Genomic DNA, 15418 nt, shown 5'->3' with positions numbered 1-15418 from the left:
GTAAAGAATCTGCCTGAAAGGCAGGATACCTGGGTTCGATCCCTGGGTTGGGAAGATCCTCTGGAAAAGGGAAAGGCTACCCATTTCAGTATTCTGACCTAGAGAATTCCATGGACTGTGTAGTCCATGGGGTTGCAAAGAGTTGGATAGGACTGAGTGACTTTCACTTTCTCTTCACTTCTTGCAATGCTTCCTAAGGCCCACTTGACTTCACGCTCTAGGATGTGTGGCTCTAGGTGAGTGACCACACCGTCGTGGTTGATCCAGGTCATTAAGTCCTTTTTTGTACAGTTTTTCTGTGTTTTCTTGCCGCCTTTTCTGAATATCTTCTGCTTCTGTTATGTCCATACTGTTTCTGTCCTTTATTGTCCCTGTCTTTGCACTGAATGTTCTCTAGGTTATCTCTAATTTTCTGGAAGAGATCTCCAGTCCTTCCCAACCTATTGTTTTCCTCTGTTTTTTTTTTGCATTGTTCTCCTCTGTTTTTTTGCATTGTTCACTTAAGAAGGCTTTCTTATTTCTCCTTGCTATTCTTTGGAACTCTGCATTCAGATGAGTATATCTTTTCTCTTTTAACTTTTTTTAAGGCCTCCCCAGACAAACATTTTGCCTTTTTACATTTCTTTTTCTTGGGGATGGTTTTGATCACTGCCTCCTGTACAGTGTTATAAAGCTCTGTCCATAGTTCTTCAGGCACTCTATCAGATCTAATCCCTTGAATCTATTTGTCACTTCCACTGTATAATTATTAAGGGATTTGATTTAGGACATACCTGAGTGGTCTAGTGGTTTCCCCTTCTTTCTTCAATTTAAGTCTGAATTTTGCAATAAAGAGTTCATGATCTGAGCCACAGTGAGCTCCTGGTCTTATTTTTGCTGACTTTTGTGGGTGTGCGCGGTGGTGAAAGTATAGTCTGATGCTATAAAGAACAATATTGCATAGGAACTTGGAATGTTAGGCTCATGAATCAAGGTAAATTGGAAGTTGTCAAACAGGAGATCGCAAGTGTGAACATCGACACTCTAGCAATCAGTGAACTAAAATGGATGGGAATGGGTGAATTTAATTCAGATGACCATTATATCTACTTCTGTGGGCAAGACTCCCTTAGAAGAAATGGAGTAGTATAGAGCTTTTCCAACTTCGACTGCAAAGAATATAATAATCTGATTTTGGTATTGACCATCTGGTGATGTCCATATGTAGAGTTATCTCTTGTGTTGTTGGAAGAGGGGGTTTGCTATGATCAGTACGTTCTCTTGGCAAAACACTATTAGCCTTTGCCCTGTTCATTTTATACTCCAAGGCCAAATTTGCCTGTTACTCCAGGTATCTCTTGACTTCCTACTTTGTATTCCAGTTCCCTATGATGAAAAGGGTGTCTTTTTTTTTTGGTGTAAATTCTAGAAGGTCTTGTAGGTCTTCAGAGAACCGTTCAACTTCAGCTTCTTCAGCATTAGTGATTGGGACACAGACTTGGATTACCGTGATGTTGAATGATTTGCCTTGAAAACAAATAGTTCATTCTGTCGTTTTTGAGATTGCACCCAAGTACTGAATTTTGGACTCTTTTGTTGACTATGAGGACTACTCCATTTCTTCTAAGGGATTCTTGCCCACAGAAGTAGATATAATGGTCATCTGAATTAAATTCACCCATTCCCATCCATTTTAGTTCACTGATTGCTAGAGTGTCGATGTTCACACTTGCGATCTCCTGTTTGACAACTTCTAATTTACCTTGATTCATGAGCCTAACATTCCAAGTTCCTATGCAATATTGTTCTTTATAGCATCAGACTATACTTTCACCACCATGCACACCCACAACTGGGCATCTTTTCTGCTTTGGCTCCGTCTCTTCATTCTTTTTGGAGCCATTTCTCTGCTCTTCTCCAGTACCATATTGGACACTTACCAACCTAGGGAGTTCATCTTTCAGTGTCGTACCTCTTTGCCTTTTTGTACTATTCATGGGATTCTCGAGGCAAGAATGCTGAAGTGATTTGCCATTTCCTTCTCCAGTGGACCCCTTTTTGTCAAAACTCTCCACCATGACCTGTCTGTCTTAGGTGGCCCTACACGGCATGGCTCACAAAGCTGTGATCCGCATGATCATATTGGTTAGTTTTCTGTGATTGTGCTTTTCATTCTGTCTGCCCTCTGATGGATGAGGATAAGAAGCTTATGGAAGCTTCCTGATGGAAGGGACTGGCTGGGGCAAAAACTGGGTCTTGCTTTGGCAAGGCCATGCTCAGTAAATCTTTAATCCAATTTTCTGCTGATGGGTGGGACTGTGTTCTCTCACTGTAGTTTGGCCTGAGGCCAATCTATGGAAAGGGTAATGGCAGCCTCCTCCAAAAGGACTTACACCAGCATGCCATGCCTCTCAGGGCTGCTGCTGTCAGTGCCCCTGGCCCTGTGGCAGGCTACTGTTGACCCACGCCTCCACCAGTGACTCCCAAACACTCATAGGTGAGTCTGACTGTCTCTTGTGGAGTCACTGTTCCTTTCTCCTGGGTCCTGGTGCGCACAAGCTTTTGTTGGACCCTCCAAGTGTCTCTGTTTCCCCAGTCCTGTGGAAATTCAGTAATCAAATCCTGCTGACCTTCAGAGTCACATTCCCTGGGGATTCTCAGTCCCTTTGTGGGATCCCCAGGTTGGGAAGTCTGTTGTGGGGCCTAGAATTTTCACAACAGTGCAAGAACTTCTTTGGTATCATCGTTCTCCAGTTTGTGGATCGCCCACCCCACCCCGCAGCTCTATAGTATGGCTAATGGCGACCTCCAGGAGGACTAATGCCACATGCTGTGCCTCCCAGGACTGCTGCTGCCAGAGCCCCTCTCCCCACAGCGGGCCACTGCTGACCCAAGCCTCCTCAGGAGACCCTCAGACATTTACGGGCAGCTCTGGCTCAGTCTCTTGGGGGGGTCACTGCTCCTTTCCCTGAGTCCCAGTGCGTGCTCTCAGTTCCTCTGGCGGGCATAATGTTTGATTTCAGGCACAGTTGGGCCCTTCCTACTGTCCTGTTGTGGCTTCTCCTTTGCCCCTGGACATGGGTCATCTTTTTCTGGTGGGTTCCAACATTTTCCTGTTGATGATTGTTCAGTAGCTAGCTGCGATTTTGGTGTTCCCTCGGGACAAGATGAGCGCTCATCCTTCTGCTCTGCCAACTTGTTCTGGGAACTTTAAGTGCATATTACTAAGGAAAGAAGCCAGTGTGAAAAAGCTTCATACTGTGTGATTCTAGACTTTCTAGAAAAGGTAAAATTGTAGGGACAGTAGATAGATCAGTGGTTGCTAGAGGCTGGGAGGGAGGGAGGGATGAATAGGTAGAGCACAGGGGAAACTGTGACACTATAATAGAGGATACGCGTCATTATACATTTGTCAAAACCTGTAGAACTGTACAGCACAGAGAGTCTACCCCAAGGTAAACTACGGATTTTAGTTAATAATAATGTGTCAATATTGATTTATCAGTTATAACAAATGTATATACTAATACATAATGGTAATAATAGAGGAAACTGTGTAAATTGGTTAGGGGGTGGCTATGGAGACTCTATACTTTCTGCTCAATTTTTTGATAACCTAAAACTGTTTTAAACAATAAAGTGTGTTTAAGCTTTTAAAAAATTTCTAGGCAAGCCAGAGGATGAGCCTGGACGTCAGGGAACCCTACTGATGGGAAATGACTTTGTCAGATCAAGGGGAATATTAATTCTGAAAGCCAGTAGGCAGTTTTGTTCTTGAAGACTAGAGGCACATGATGAGAATGAATGTTTCCCTTCAGTTCTACTGACACTTAGCAGTACTGACACTGCTGAGTCCAGAATCTGTACCTCAGACAGGTGGGCTCATAACCAGCAATTCTGTGTTTTACCACTGGAGCTGAGGCCTCCTTTACCACCTCCTTAGGCTCTCTGGGCAGGTGTCACTTCAGCAGTATGATAACAGGAGATAAAGAGGACTGGGTTCTCCTGTAGAATATAGAGGTGACACAAAACAGGAATCCCGAGCTTGTTGGTGTGCTTGGTTGGTTCAGTTTTAGAAAACTTGGTTGGGGGCACAGCTGCTGAGTGTCCGAAGAAGGGATTATAATGTAGTGAATTAATAGCATGAAAATATCAGCTGACTTTATAGAAACATGTACCTCAGAAGGAAGGAAAAATCAGTTTTTGCTGATTTCTTAAGGAGAGATTTCAACAGAAACATCTAGGGAAAACGACCGTCACCTTTGAATGTCCAGTTCAGCCCTTCGCTAGGTATAGGAGTCTGATCTGTAAGAGAAGTAACTTAGTGGGAGAACTTCCTAGGCCAGAGTCCCATTCAGACTCTGGAATCATTTATGGAAAAGACAGATCTCTGGGTGTATCTTTCCTCGAGACACACCCTAAGGGAGTAGCAAAAGGTCAGAAAGCCCACAAACTGGTGGGTACCAGGTTGCTAATTTGCTTTTAGGATGACATGATTTTTTGTTTTCTACCCAGGTCTAATTATAATAATAATTAGTAGCAGTAGTAGTGGTAGTTAGTAAAGGACAGTTTTACTTGATGCCAAGCACCGTTCTAAGTACCTTTCATGAATTTAACTCATCAAATCCCCACAACAACCCTACCAGTCAAGGGACTGTTACTCCCTTTTACAGAGACAGTGGTGTAGACATGAAGTAATTTGCCTGGTCACAGCTGGAAGAGTTGAGCCGGGGCTCAAATCCAACGCCAGCCCCAGAGCCCACTCTCATCCCTCACTCATGGCTGTTCCCCGTGAACCCCACAGACTCCAGGACTACCTTGTAACATAGATCAAATTTTAAAAGAAGGAATGTGGATGTTTACCCTTTGTGTTTCAACTCTGCTCATCCATCCACCCCTATGTAAAACAGCAATACTGTTCATTCTATCCAAATAGGAGAAAAATGGGGAAGAAAGAAGGAAATTAAAAAGAAAAACACAGCCTCTTTTCTTTCCTCTCTCAGTGCCTGCAAGTATCTTAAGAGCCTTTCCCTTTTTCCAGAGGGAGCGGTGATCTGGTTGGAATGTGTATGAAACAAAACAGCAGCCCCACCTGACGTGGGAGCTCCCAGTTGGGTGTCCAGGGTTCAGGAGGCAGTCTTCCCAGGGAGCCCCTTCTCCCTAATCACCAGCCAGCTCCCTGCCTTGCCCAAGTGTTTGAGCTTCCCGTGTGGCTTGGCTGGTGTTGGTGGGGTTGCAGGACAGGATCCAGGGATGCTTCCTGCCCTTGCTGCCAGTTCAGGGCTCAGCTCTCCAGTTGAGGAGCCTTTGGGCAGAGGGCCATGCATTGAAGCTGAACGGACTGTTCCTTTAAGGAAAACCAGTCTTCTCCTCTTGATTAAATGACTAAATTAGTTCCAGATCCTCTGTCAGAGAGTCAAACTGTTCAAGAGGGAGAGGGAGAAATAGAAAATGTCTTAAAAAGGATACAGCTCTTCTTTACTTACTATAATAGGAGAAAAGCTAACTAGTCACAGAGAATGAATAGACTTACAGTTTTAAAAATGGATTTTTAATATAGTGTTTTTGGAAACCAAATTCTGAGCATAGGGCCTCAGGCTCAGAAATTGGCTGATACTTGGTTTAAAGCTGTGCTGTCACTGTCTTGAAACTCTTAATAATTTTTGGACAAAGAGTTCCACAGTTTTGTTTTGCACTGGACTCAGCAAATGATGTGGCCGTCCTGTCAGTGAAGGCTATTTTAAGTCAGTATGATGCAGGTATTCACACTTTCTCCTCAATTTCAGGAGGGCTAGTATATCCTGTCCAAGTTGGCCAATCAACTTCTGGGCTGCATTTTTTTTCCCCTCCTTTTAATGCCTCTCAGGCTGGTAAGCTCCTGACATTATGTATACCCACTAATCTCTGCTGGAATGTGCCATGGTGCAGTTTTGATGCTGGAGAGCACTGAACAAGAAGGCTAAGTCATCAGTATTTATAAACTAAAGTATCTCAAGCTCACTTCTTCTTTGGCTGGGTAGGTCAGGAATTTGGTACAAAACCTTCTCCTAAAATGGAGAGAGAATAATGGGAGGCAGTCAGGTCTTTGTTTCATGTGGGGCCTTCAGTGAAGACCTGACCCTGTTGTCAACTGCAGCATGCACTGGGGACTGACTCCGGACCTTGGTCAGTAAGATCAAGTTAACCCTGCCACCATAACCCGAATGCTATACTTCCAGACCTCCTGGCAAGAGAATCAGAGGGGAGGGCTGAGGGACGTCCAAGCATGCCTGTATGATTTGGGGAGCATGGCCTCTGCCTGACTTTTGGACCCATCCATCTCTTCTGGCTGTGTGACCTTGGTCAGGTTACTTGACCTCTCTGTGCTGCGGTAAAAAGAAGATAATACATTCCTCACAGGATGCTGCTGCTGCTGCTGCTAAGTCGCTTCAGTCGTGGCCGACTCTATGCGACCCCACAGGCGGCAGCCCACCAGGCTCCCCCGTCTCAGGGATTCTCCAGGCAAGAACACTGGAGTGGGTTGCCATTTCCTTCTCCAATGCAGGAAAGTGAAAAGTGAAAGTGAAGTCGCTCAGTCGTGATCAACTTTCGCGACCCCATGGACAGCAGCTTACCAGGCTCCTCCGTCCATGGGATTTGCCAGCAAGAGTACTGGAGTGGGGTGCCATTGCCTCACAGTATAGTCATGAGTAATTAATAGAATAGAGTAGGTAATAGTTTAGAACAATGCCTGGCACATAAGTGCTTAAGATGCATTACTGTTACACTCAATCTAGTAGATTAAGGGAAGATTTCAGATGTTAACTGTCATCACTGCCTAGTGGTCGGATGGAGCCATGGCAAGGTTAATCCTAAAGAGTAAATACGGCACAAGTTATTCCCATTTATTTGGTCTTATAAATCTTAAAAAGGCAAGATTTTTCTCATTAATTGAATTTTGAAACATAGAGTAGTACACTTAGTGAGACTGCCCAATTTAGAGGCAGAAATTTTTGGTATAAGTTTTGCTGTCCCATTTCCCAGCTTTCTGAGCTTTGGCAATTTTTCTAATGTCTCTTGCTTATTTTCCTTATTGGTGAAAATTACCAATAAAAGGAATGACAGCCTGCCTCACAGAATTATCCCGAGAATCACAGAAGATAATAAAATGAAAGTACTTTTAAATAAAAGGATGCTATGTGTTGGATATTTTTATTCCCTGGACACAAACCTGCTGTAAATAAGGTTAGTTATCTGCAGAGTAGGTGAGAGGAAGCCATTCTGGAATTGAGAACTGCAATGCAGATGATCCACCCTCACTTTAGATATTAATAATTTAGTCAGGTTTCCAGGCAGGCCTCAAACTTACAAGTCCACAGCCAGTTCCACTTGCCGATCTTCTTCCTTCTGGGCCGTTCTCTTGATGACAGCCAGATTGTGCTTTGCTTTTGTATTTTCTCTCTACCCACCCAGGAGACTCCGAGCCCACCCCAGTGAATCCCTGCTATGATGGGAGCCACACGTGTGCCACCACAGCTCGGTGCCATCCGGCGACCGGTGTGGACTACACCTGCGAGTGTGCATCTGGGTACCAGGGAGATGGACGGAGTTGCGTGGGTAAGACCCTGGTGCTCTGTGTTCCTCCATGAAGGCCTCCAGCATCCTGTCCGTAGAAGACAAGTGTCTGCTTTGTCATCTCCATGGATCAATGAGTTTAGCAGCTATTCATTGAAAAATACCAACTTTTTAAAAACCAGGCATAATTCTGGTTAGGTTTACCAGAGTAGTTTGGAGTGGGTATTTAGGGCTATTGTAATTTGTGGATATTTTATACTCTTAAACATTGTCATTTTGGGCCTGAATCAAGTATTTTTTACATTCATTAAAGAGTATATTTTTCTGGTTACCTTCAGATTTCAGACATCCATTTCATCCATTTCTTTCAGTCACTGTATCTCAAAAGCAGGCATGGAGATTTCTTTACACTTTAAAAGAAACATGGTTACTCTGTGTGTTTTTCTTCTCAATGTTCCGAATTGCTTAAATGCTTAAAGAATTCTCAGAATATCTGTTCAGAACACGTCTGCCTGGGGCTCATACTCGAATGACTTGAAATAAACGTTTATTTTCTTGACGGTCTGCAATGGGCATCTGCACCTGGAGCTGAGGCAGCCTTCACTTTGCCCCCTGTTTAGTCTACCGACCGCTGGTCCCACTGAAACCTCGCAGGGGTGAGAGAATACCAAGTCTGCAGACCGTCCACTTGTGGGGCCTTTGGTTTAAGCAGCCCTTTCTGTTCTTACTCCTCCTTAGATGTCAACGAATGTGCAACTGGCTTCCACCGCTGCGGCCCCAACTCTGTGTGCGTCAACTTGCTGGGGAGCTACAGGTGTGAGTGCCGGAGTGGTTACGAGTTTGCAGACGACCGGCACACCTGCATCTGTGAGTGCCCACCCGTGCCCCAGGATGCACGACTGTTTGCACTGTGGCTCTACAGAAGGCCTGTTGCAAGGTTTTCTAGGAGACCGACAACTTACATGGGAAGAACCCAGAGCTATGGCTCAGTTCAGTCCTGTGTGTTGGGGTTTTGTTTTTGTCTGGGTTTTTGTTGTTGTTGTATTGTGCTATTTATCTATCTAAATAGAAATTTTTGGTGTAAGTCATGGAAGGATGTTCACGTCTGTCAGGACTGCTGTGTAGCTTGGTGTTGGGCCCCATCATGTAGTAAGACTGTGAACTTTTCTAATACCAACAGCTCTAGATAGAGGTCAAGTGTTTCTCAAATCAGAATGACATAAATTTTGTAATTTAAAGAGGCTTGTCCTATTTGACTGACCAAAAGCTCCATTTGTAATAAATATACCCTTTCTAGAGTTCCAGATAAATACTTGATATAACAGTGGATCCAAAAGAACTAGAATTCCGAAGTCACTCCATTGCTAGAGCTAGATGATTTTAGAGAAAACCCACTTTTGAATCCAGTGAGCAAGGTAGCAGCAATCATAGAGACGTGTGTGCGTGTGTGCATGTACACACAAAGCATGCCAAGTAGCAGTGTTCTGCTTTAGTCAAGGACATTTGCTGACAACTTATTTTCACGTCTAGTATTATAGACACAAACCAAGACTGGCACTTCTTAGATTGTGATTTGCATACAACCATCCAGGGATCTTGTTAAAATTCCTGTTCCAGTTCACTGGCTCTGGGTTGGGGTCTGGGAACTGCATTCCTTATAAACCCCGAGGTGTCCCCATGCTGTTGGTGTGCAGATCACACTGCAAAGAGCAGGGCTCACCCGTTTGCAGGCCTGGGCTCTTGGACATCTTTGCCTTCTCTCTTCAGCGATCACCCCACCTCCCAACCCCTGTGAGAATGGCCGTCACAACTGTGCTCCCGCCAGCCAGGCCCGGTGCATTCACCATGGAGATGGCTCCTTCAGCTGCGCCTGCCTGCCTGGTTATGCTGGAGATGGGCACCGGTGCACCGGTGAGTACCTGTGGGCAACTCAGTGACCCTGAAAGTTGCTTTGGATGCACATCTCCATATCCCCAGGGCCTCTCAGAAACCTCTCTTTTCCTTTGACTCACACCTCCTGGAACTGCTGGAAGAGAAAAAAAGAGGTGTCCTTTGAGTCAGAGGCCAAATGTGATTGCCTTGGCACCAGATTGTTGAGCGAGGATGGTTGTCCTTGGAGGAGACGGGCCTGGAGCAGTGGGGAGCTCCTGCCAGCTTGCAGGCTTCTGTTCCCTGGAGCTACTGTAGCTCAGAGGGATGCGAGGGAAAATTGTATATTCCCCTGGGAGGAAGTCTCCATCCTTCAGTCTCTCTGGCTAATGGCTTAATTCAGCACTTCCAGTCTTGCCCAATTTTTAGTTGCTATTCCCCTGCTTGAAGTGGTATTTGAAGCAATCTCTAAACATGCATACAATTCTTTCTGTGTAATTTATTCCTTTGTCTCTCTCTCTCTCTCCCTCTCTCTGAAAGGGGAGAGGGAGAGAGAGAAGAAAAATCCACAGATATAAAAGGATATTAATGCATACCTAAGTACTCAAAGCTGTCCTTCCAGAAATCTAACTATCTTTAAGACTTTATACGATATTTTATGAAATCACTAAACCAGAAAGCAGGACTAACTGTTTAAATTTAACTTCAAGATGTATGAGGTTGTTACTGAAAAACTAGGAATTCAGTCCCTCTTGTGTCCGACTCTTTGCGACTCTTTGTGTACGACTCTTTGCGACTCTTTGTGTACGACTCTTTGCGATCCCATGGACTGCAGAACGCCAGGCTTCCCTGTCCTTCAGTATCTTCTGGAGATTGCTCAAACTCATGTCCATTGAGTTGGTGATACCATCTACCCATCTTTTCCTCTGTTGTCCCCTTCTCCTCCTTCTCAAACAGATCAAATAGCCTGTTCTTAACTAGGTCCGATCTTCTCAAACAGATTGCATAGCCTGGCCCCTCCCTCCTCACCAGCCGTTGGCTTCTTCTCCTCCTCCCCTTTCCCTTTGGTTTCATCTGGATGGGCTGAATGGACCAGCAGCCTAAAGCCACATGTTCTTGACGCAACAGATATGTCAGGGCAGCACAGCCCTCTGCTCCTTTCCAGATGTGGGGCTTTTCGAACCTGGCTCTTGAACGTTTCCACTTCTGATGTACAGAAGCTTAGCTGTATGGGTTTCTTGAAAACACAGTTTATATTGAAATGACCCAAAACTGTGACTCAGTTCAGCCATGAGGTGGTTTTTTCTCCCTAAAAACACCCCCAGGTTTAGGCAGAGCTCAAGTGCTTTTCAAGTTAGGATGGAGTAGAGGTGTAAGTCACAGATGCTTGTCCCACTTGACTGGCCAGAGAGCTCCATCTGCAACAGATACTCTATACAGATGGAGGCACCCTCTAGGTCTGGGGGTGGTGGGGGGGTGGGAGGAGGCCTCAGGTGATGCTCACAAACCTCTCACATTTCTGTTGAGCCCCACAGTAGGAATACTGCTTTTTCCTCCCTTGTGGAAACTCATCATTCAGTTTGACCTAACACACTACTGGCTCTCAGAAATGAGAACCAGAGAAAAAAATCTTGTCAGTAGAATTTCATATTAAATGTCTGGCTGCTCAGGTCAGCTGAGATGGTGTTTCAAAAGCCTTTCATTCCTTAGGTCTTTGGTTTAAAACAAAGAAGTTGAAATTAATCGCCGCTTAGATGTGATGAGGATTAAAATCAGAATGCTAATGTAGGTGAGCTGCTGCTTGTCCTAACCCCTTTGAGAACCATTCTCCCTTCTTTTAAGTTCTGCTTGTCCTGGAGGACTTGGGTTACCTTCTGGGGTTGTAGTAGGACCTTGAAATTAGCTACTTTTCCATGCTGGGAGTTTTCTAGGATTGTCATTCTTTGCTATGGCTGCCCTCTTTCTGATTTCAGGGACATTTTCAATTGTCCCTCTTTCATCTCTGCTTCTCTACTTTTGGGATTCTCTCTGGAACCCACAAACTTAAACGTAGGCCAGGCCAATCTGTTGCTTCCCCAGTGTATTAGTAGTCTGTTGCAACATAACCATTTACCCCAGACACGTAACAGCTTAAAACAGTACACTGTATTATTATCTGTATGGTCTAGCTCATTCGTTTGCTTTAGGATCTTCACAAGGCTGCAGTCAGGGGGTCTGCCAGACCTGGGGTCTCATCTGGGGTCCAGGTCAGGAAAGACGCTCACATGGTTATCGGCAGGATTCCGTTCCCCAAGGACTTTCAAGTCCCTGCTGGCTATTGCCTGGAGGTGACTTTCAGCTTCTTGCCACTCAGACCTCTCCCACAAGGTAACTTCCTTTATCAAAGCCAGCAGCAGGAGGCCTCTCTAGCAGGTTGGCAGTGACCACAAAAGTGATGTCTCCTCAGTATTGCTTTAGTGTCTTGGTTGGAAGCCAGTTGCTCAAAGGAAGGGGATTATAGAAGACCCTGAATACCAGGAGGAAGGGATCTTTGGGATCATCTATGAGAGGCTGCCTGCCATAGTCGGTTACCCTGTGGTTGCCGTCCAAGCTTCGGGGCAGTAGAAAATAACAATCATTTTCCTAAAGGCCTCTGCTGCACATAAATCAGGCTGGGCTAGTCATGAAGGTGGCCTTCAGGATAAGTGTATAAACGTGTGTGTGTGTGCGCACAGTTTTAAAGGCATGTCACAGGGTGCTTGTGTCCCAGTGACAACTGAGATAAAGAAAGGAGGAAAATCGCGATGAAGGCTCTGTTTTGTGAAGTGAGCACCCTTAGAGAGCACATTCGTTTTCAGTCCATCAAACTGGCATTGAAAGAGTGTGTGGGTTTTTCTGTCTCCAGCAAGTTTGTTAAAAACCAGTTTCCCTGGGGAGGCTGCCCTTGGCTTTGGGTTCTCGATCTAGCCTGAGTCACAAGGAGGAATTATTTTTATGCAAGTAGAATGAAATCTTTTCCAGCTCCCCTCAGTCAGGATTGATTTCGATCCTGCATTGGTGTGAGCTGGATGTTTCTCAGGCACGTTTGTCCCTGCAGCTCTTAGTGACTTTGCTGGATGGAAAAGCAGATTGTTGTGAGCTGAGACCTTTTCAGGGAGGAGCACGTGTGAGTTGAGGAACTGGGTTACAGATGGCCCATTACCCACAGAAGGGCTGTGACTAGGGGTTCTTACACTGTTCTCGCACATGGCTTTTGTGGGAGGAGTGCAGACTCTGGATAAGGTATAGTAAAGTTGGTGTGGCCACAAGCGATATAGAGACCAAGGCTTGAAGGGAAGAAGCTGCCTCTACTCACAGGTCCTGCCATGCAGGATCCTATGGGCACAGCCAGAATCCAGGTCCTGACCGAGTAGGTGGGGAGTGACAACTCATGGGCCTTCAAGCCTTTGTTGGGGTCTGGAGCAGGATCAAGGAGAGTTGGTGCCAGGGAATTTCACTGGGTGTTTCGAAAGCAAACAAGGGGAGGCAGGAGGGGAAAGCTAGAGTCCAGGGGCTGGGCTTGTTTTGAAGGGATTTCAGCTGGGTTTTGGGTGTGGACTCAGAATTAAGGCAGGGAGAAGAATGTTGAAGCACCAAAGCCTGCACTCAAAATAGATAATTTTAAACACATTTTCCAAAGAGGTGTTTTAGCTGCTTGGGAGCAGATAGAATGGAGAATTGCGCTGAGATTAAGCCATCTGGCATTGTCTGACTTCCCAGAGACTCTCCTGTGCCTTGAACCTTGCTGCCTTGACCTACCAGCACCTGAAGACCCTGGCAGTGATGGTTCTTACACTCCCTGTCTCAGGAGTGTAAGAAGAAACTCCTCCCTTGCTAAGGAGTTCAAAGTGTCTTTATACTTTCTGCTGACACCTGATCCCCTGAAGCTAGGAAGAGTTCTCCTTTACACAAAAGCTCTGGTTCCCCCTTATACTCCTCAGGGTTGGCCCTCTGAGGAAGGCGGATAGCCTGCTCTGCACTCAGGCCCTGGAGTGGCTGGTGGGGCTCCAGTTCTCTGACATGGTGCGAGAGCCTCCAAGGAGGAGATGGGGAGCTTGCTTCAGGGAATCTTAAGCTTCTCCAGCTTTAGGGGACGGGAGTGGTTCACCTGTGATGCTCTCAGTCTCCTCACAGACTTTTTCGCTGTTCATTCGTAAGTTATTATCTTCCCAAACTTTGCCTTTGGGAGGATGGCTGCTCTTTAGGTCTGGTTGGAATTCTAGGCCATAGGCTTTAAGAACATAACTCAGAATCTCTGGGGAATCCTCTTTCTCTTTGTTCACAAAAGTAATCACAAGCAACTGATCTCTGGGTTCTAGAAATAGGCCCTGTGTCTCAGGAATTCCTGCTTCCTGCCATTGCCTGGGGTTCCTGTTACCATGAGAAGTACTTTTAGCATATGCATTATGAATAGCTTTAATTTCCTGTATTTGGTTGGATGTTGATTTTTGCAGTTTGGTTTTATAGCATCATAGAAGGCACAAGGAACTGAATGGGCACCAACTTCAGCCAACTGGACCTTGGCATTGTCCTTCTCAACAAACTGGGCCAACCTCAAAGATAATGAAACATGACAATATACAGCCCTGACTGATCAGATTGGAGATAAGTTTCCCATTGTAATTAATTTGGTTTAGTTTTGGTTAATTGAAGAGCTAACCAATTTAACCTTACAGATAAATTCATAACCACTTTCCTGCCTTTGTCAGTGAAAGGAAGGCATCCAGGCAGGCCAAATGCTCATCTAGGCAGAGTCTCTCTAGGTGGCATTAACTTTGGTCGTGTCAGGCATTCAAGGTGTTTCAGACTTCAGAGTGAAGTAATTTATGGGGGCTAAATGGTGGATACCACCCTTATGGCAGAAAGTGAAGAGGAGCTAAAAAGCCTCTTGATGAAAGTGAAAGAGGAGAGTGAAAAAGTTGGCTTAAAGCTCAACATTCAGAAAACTAAGATCATGGCATCTGGTCCCATCACTTCATGGGAAATAGATGGGGAAACTGTGTCAGACTTTATTTTGGGGGGCTTCAAAATCACTGCAGATGGTGGCTGCAGCCATGAAATTAACAGATGCTTACTCCTTGGAAGAAAAGTTATGACCAACCTAGATAGCATATTCAAAAGCAGAGACTTTACTTTGCCAGCAAAGGTCCATCTAGTCAAGGCTATGGTTTTTCCAGTGGTCATGTATGGATGTGAGAGTTGGACTGTGAAGAAAGCTGAGTGCCAAAGAATTGATGCTTTTGAACTGTGGTGTTGGAGAAGACTCTTAAGAGTCCCTTGGACTGCAAGGAGATCCAACCAGTCCATCCTAAAGGAGATCAGTCCCGGGTGTTCTTTGGAAGGAATGATGCTAAAGCTGAAACTCCAGTACTTTGGCCACCTCATGCGAAGAGTTGACTCAATGGAAAAGACTGATGCTAGGACGGATTGGAGGCAGGAGGAGAAGGGGACGACAGAGGATGAGATGGCTGGATGGCATCGCGGACTCGATGGACGTGAGTCTGAGTGAACTCCGGGAATGGTGATGGACAGGGAGGCCTGGCATGCTGCAATTCAGGGGTCGCAGAGTCGGACACGACTGAGCAACTGAACTGAACTGAAATGCCAGATCAGGAGGATAAGCAGTGTAAATGATTACATTGCTAATTACGATGTCAGAGATTTTCCTTTCCCCTGAAGAGAACGTCTGTGCTGTGTCCAGTACGTCTACTTACTGGTAGATGGGAAAAGCCCTTAGTGATGGAGAGGCGGCTCGGTGCAACGTGGTCACAGCAGGGGTGGCACTGGTCACCCCAGGAAAGAATCCATCTGGGACCTGGGAGGCTGGGCGCCCGGAGCCATGTTTGTCCCCAGCTGACTGGCGTTGCATTCAGGACTCTTAAGTCTCCAGCTTCCAGGGCGCCATGTGTCTCTGTCACAAGCTGTACAGATTCGACAGAGTTCATCCTGTGACTCCTGTTCTCTCGGTTTAATGTTGATCATCCCGTCCCATGTTTTT

At 45.6% G+C, this 15418-nt stretch overlaps 1 protein-coding gene across 1 annotated transcript in view; it reads left to right on the top strand.

Moving 5' to 3' along the window:
• Positions 1-15418, top strand: part of NID2 (nidogen 2) — an 84174-nt gene that overhangs the window by 54403 nt on the left and 14353 nt on the right. Inside the window, exons 9-11 of the mRNA XM_069596180.1 lie at positions 7432-7575; positions 8272-8400; positions 9301-9444. Coding sequence (XP_069452281.1) covers positions 7432-7575; positions 8272-8400; positions 9301-9444 — 417 coding nt within the window. The remainder of the gene's footprint in view (positions 1-7431; positions 7576-8271; positions 8401-9300; positions 9445-15418) is intronic.

The sequence above is a fragment of the Ovis canadensis genome, chromosome 7 (genome assembly GCF_042477335.2).
Source record: "Ovis canadensis isolate MfBH-ARS-UI-01 breed Bighorn chromosome 7, ARS-UI_OviCan_v2, whole genome shotgun sequence".
Lineage (NCBI taxonomy): Eukaryota > Metazoa > Chordata > Mammalia > Artiodactyla > Bovidae > Ovis > Ovis canadensis.
Note: the sequence above shows the minus strand (reverse complement) of the source record. Positions and strands in the feature narration are given on the sequence as shown.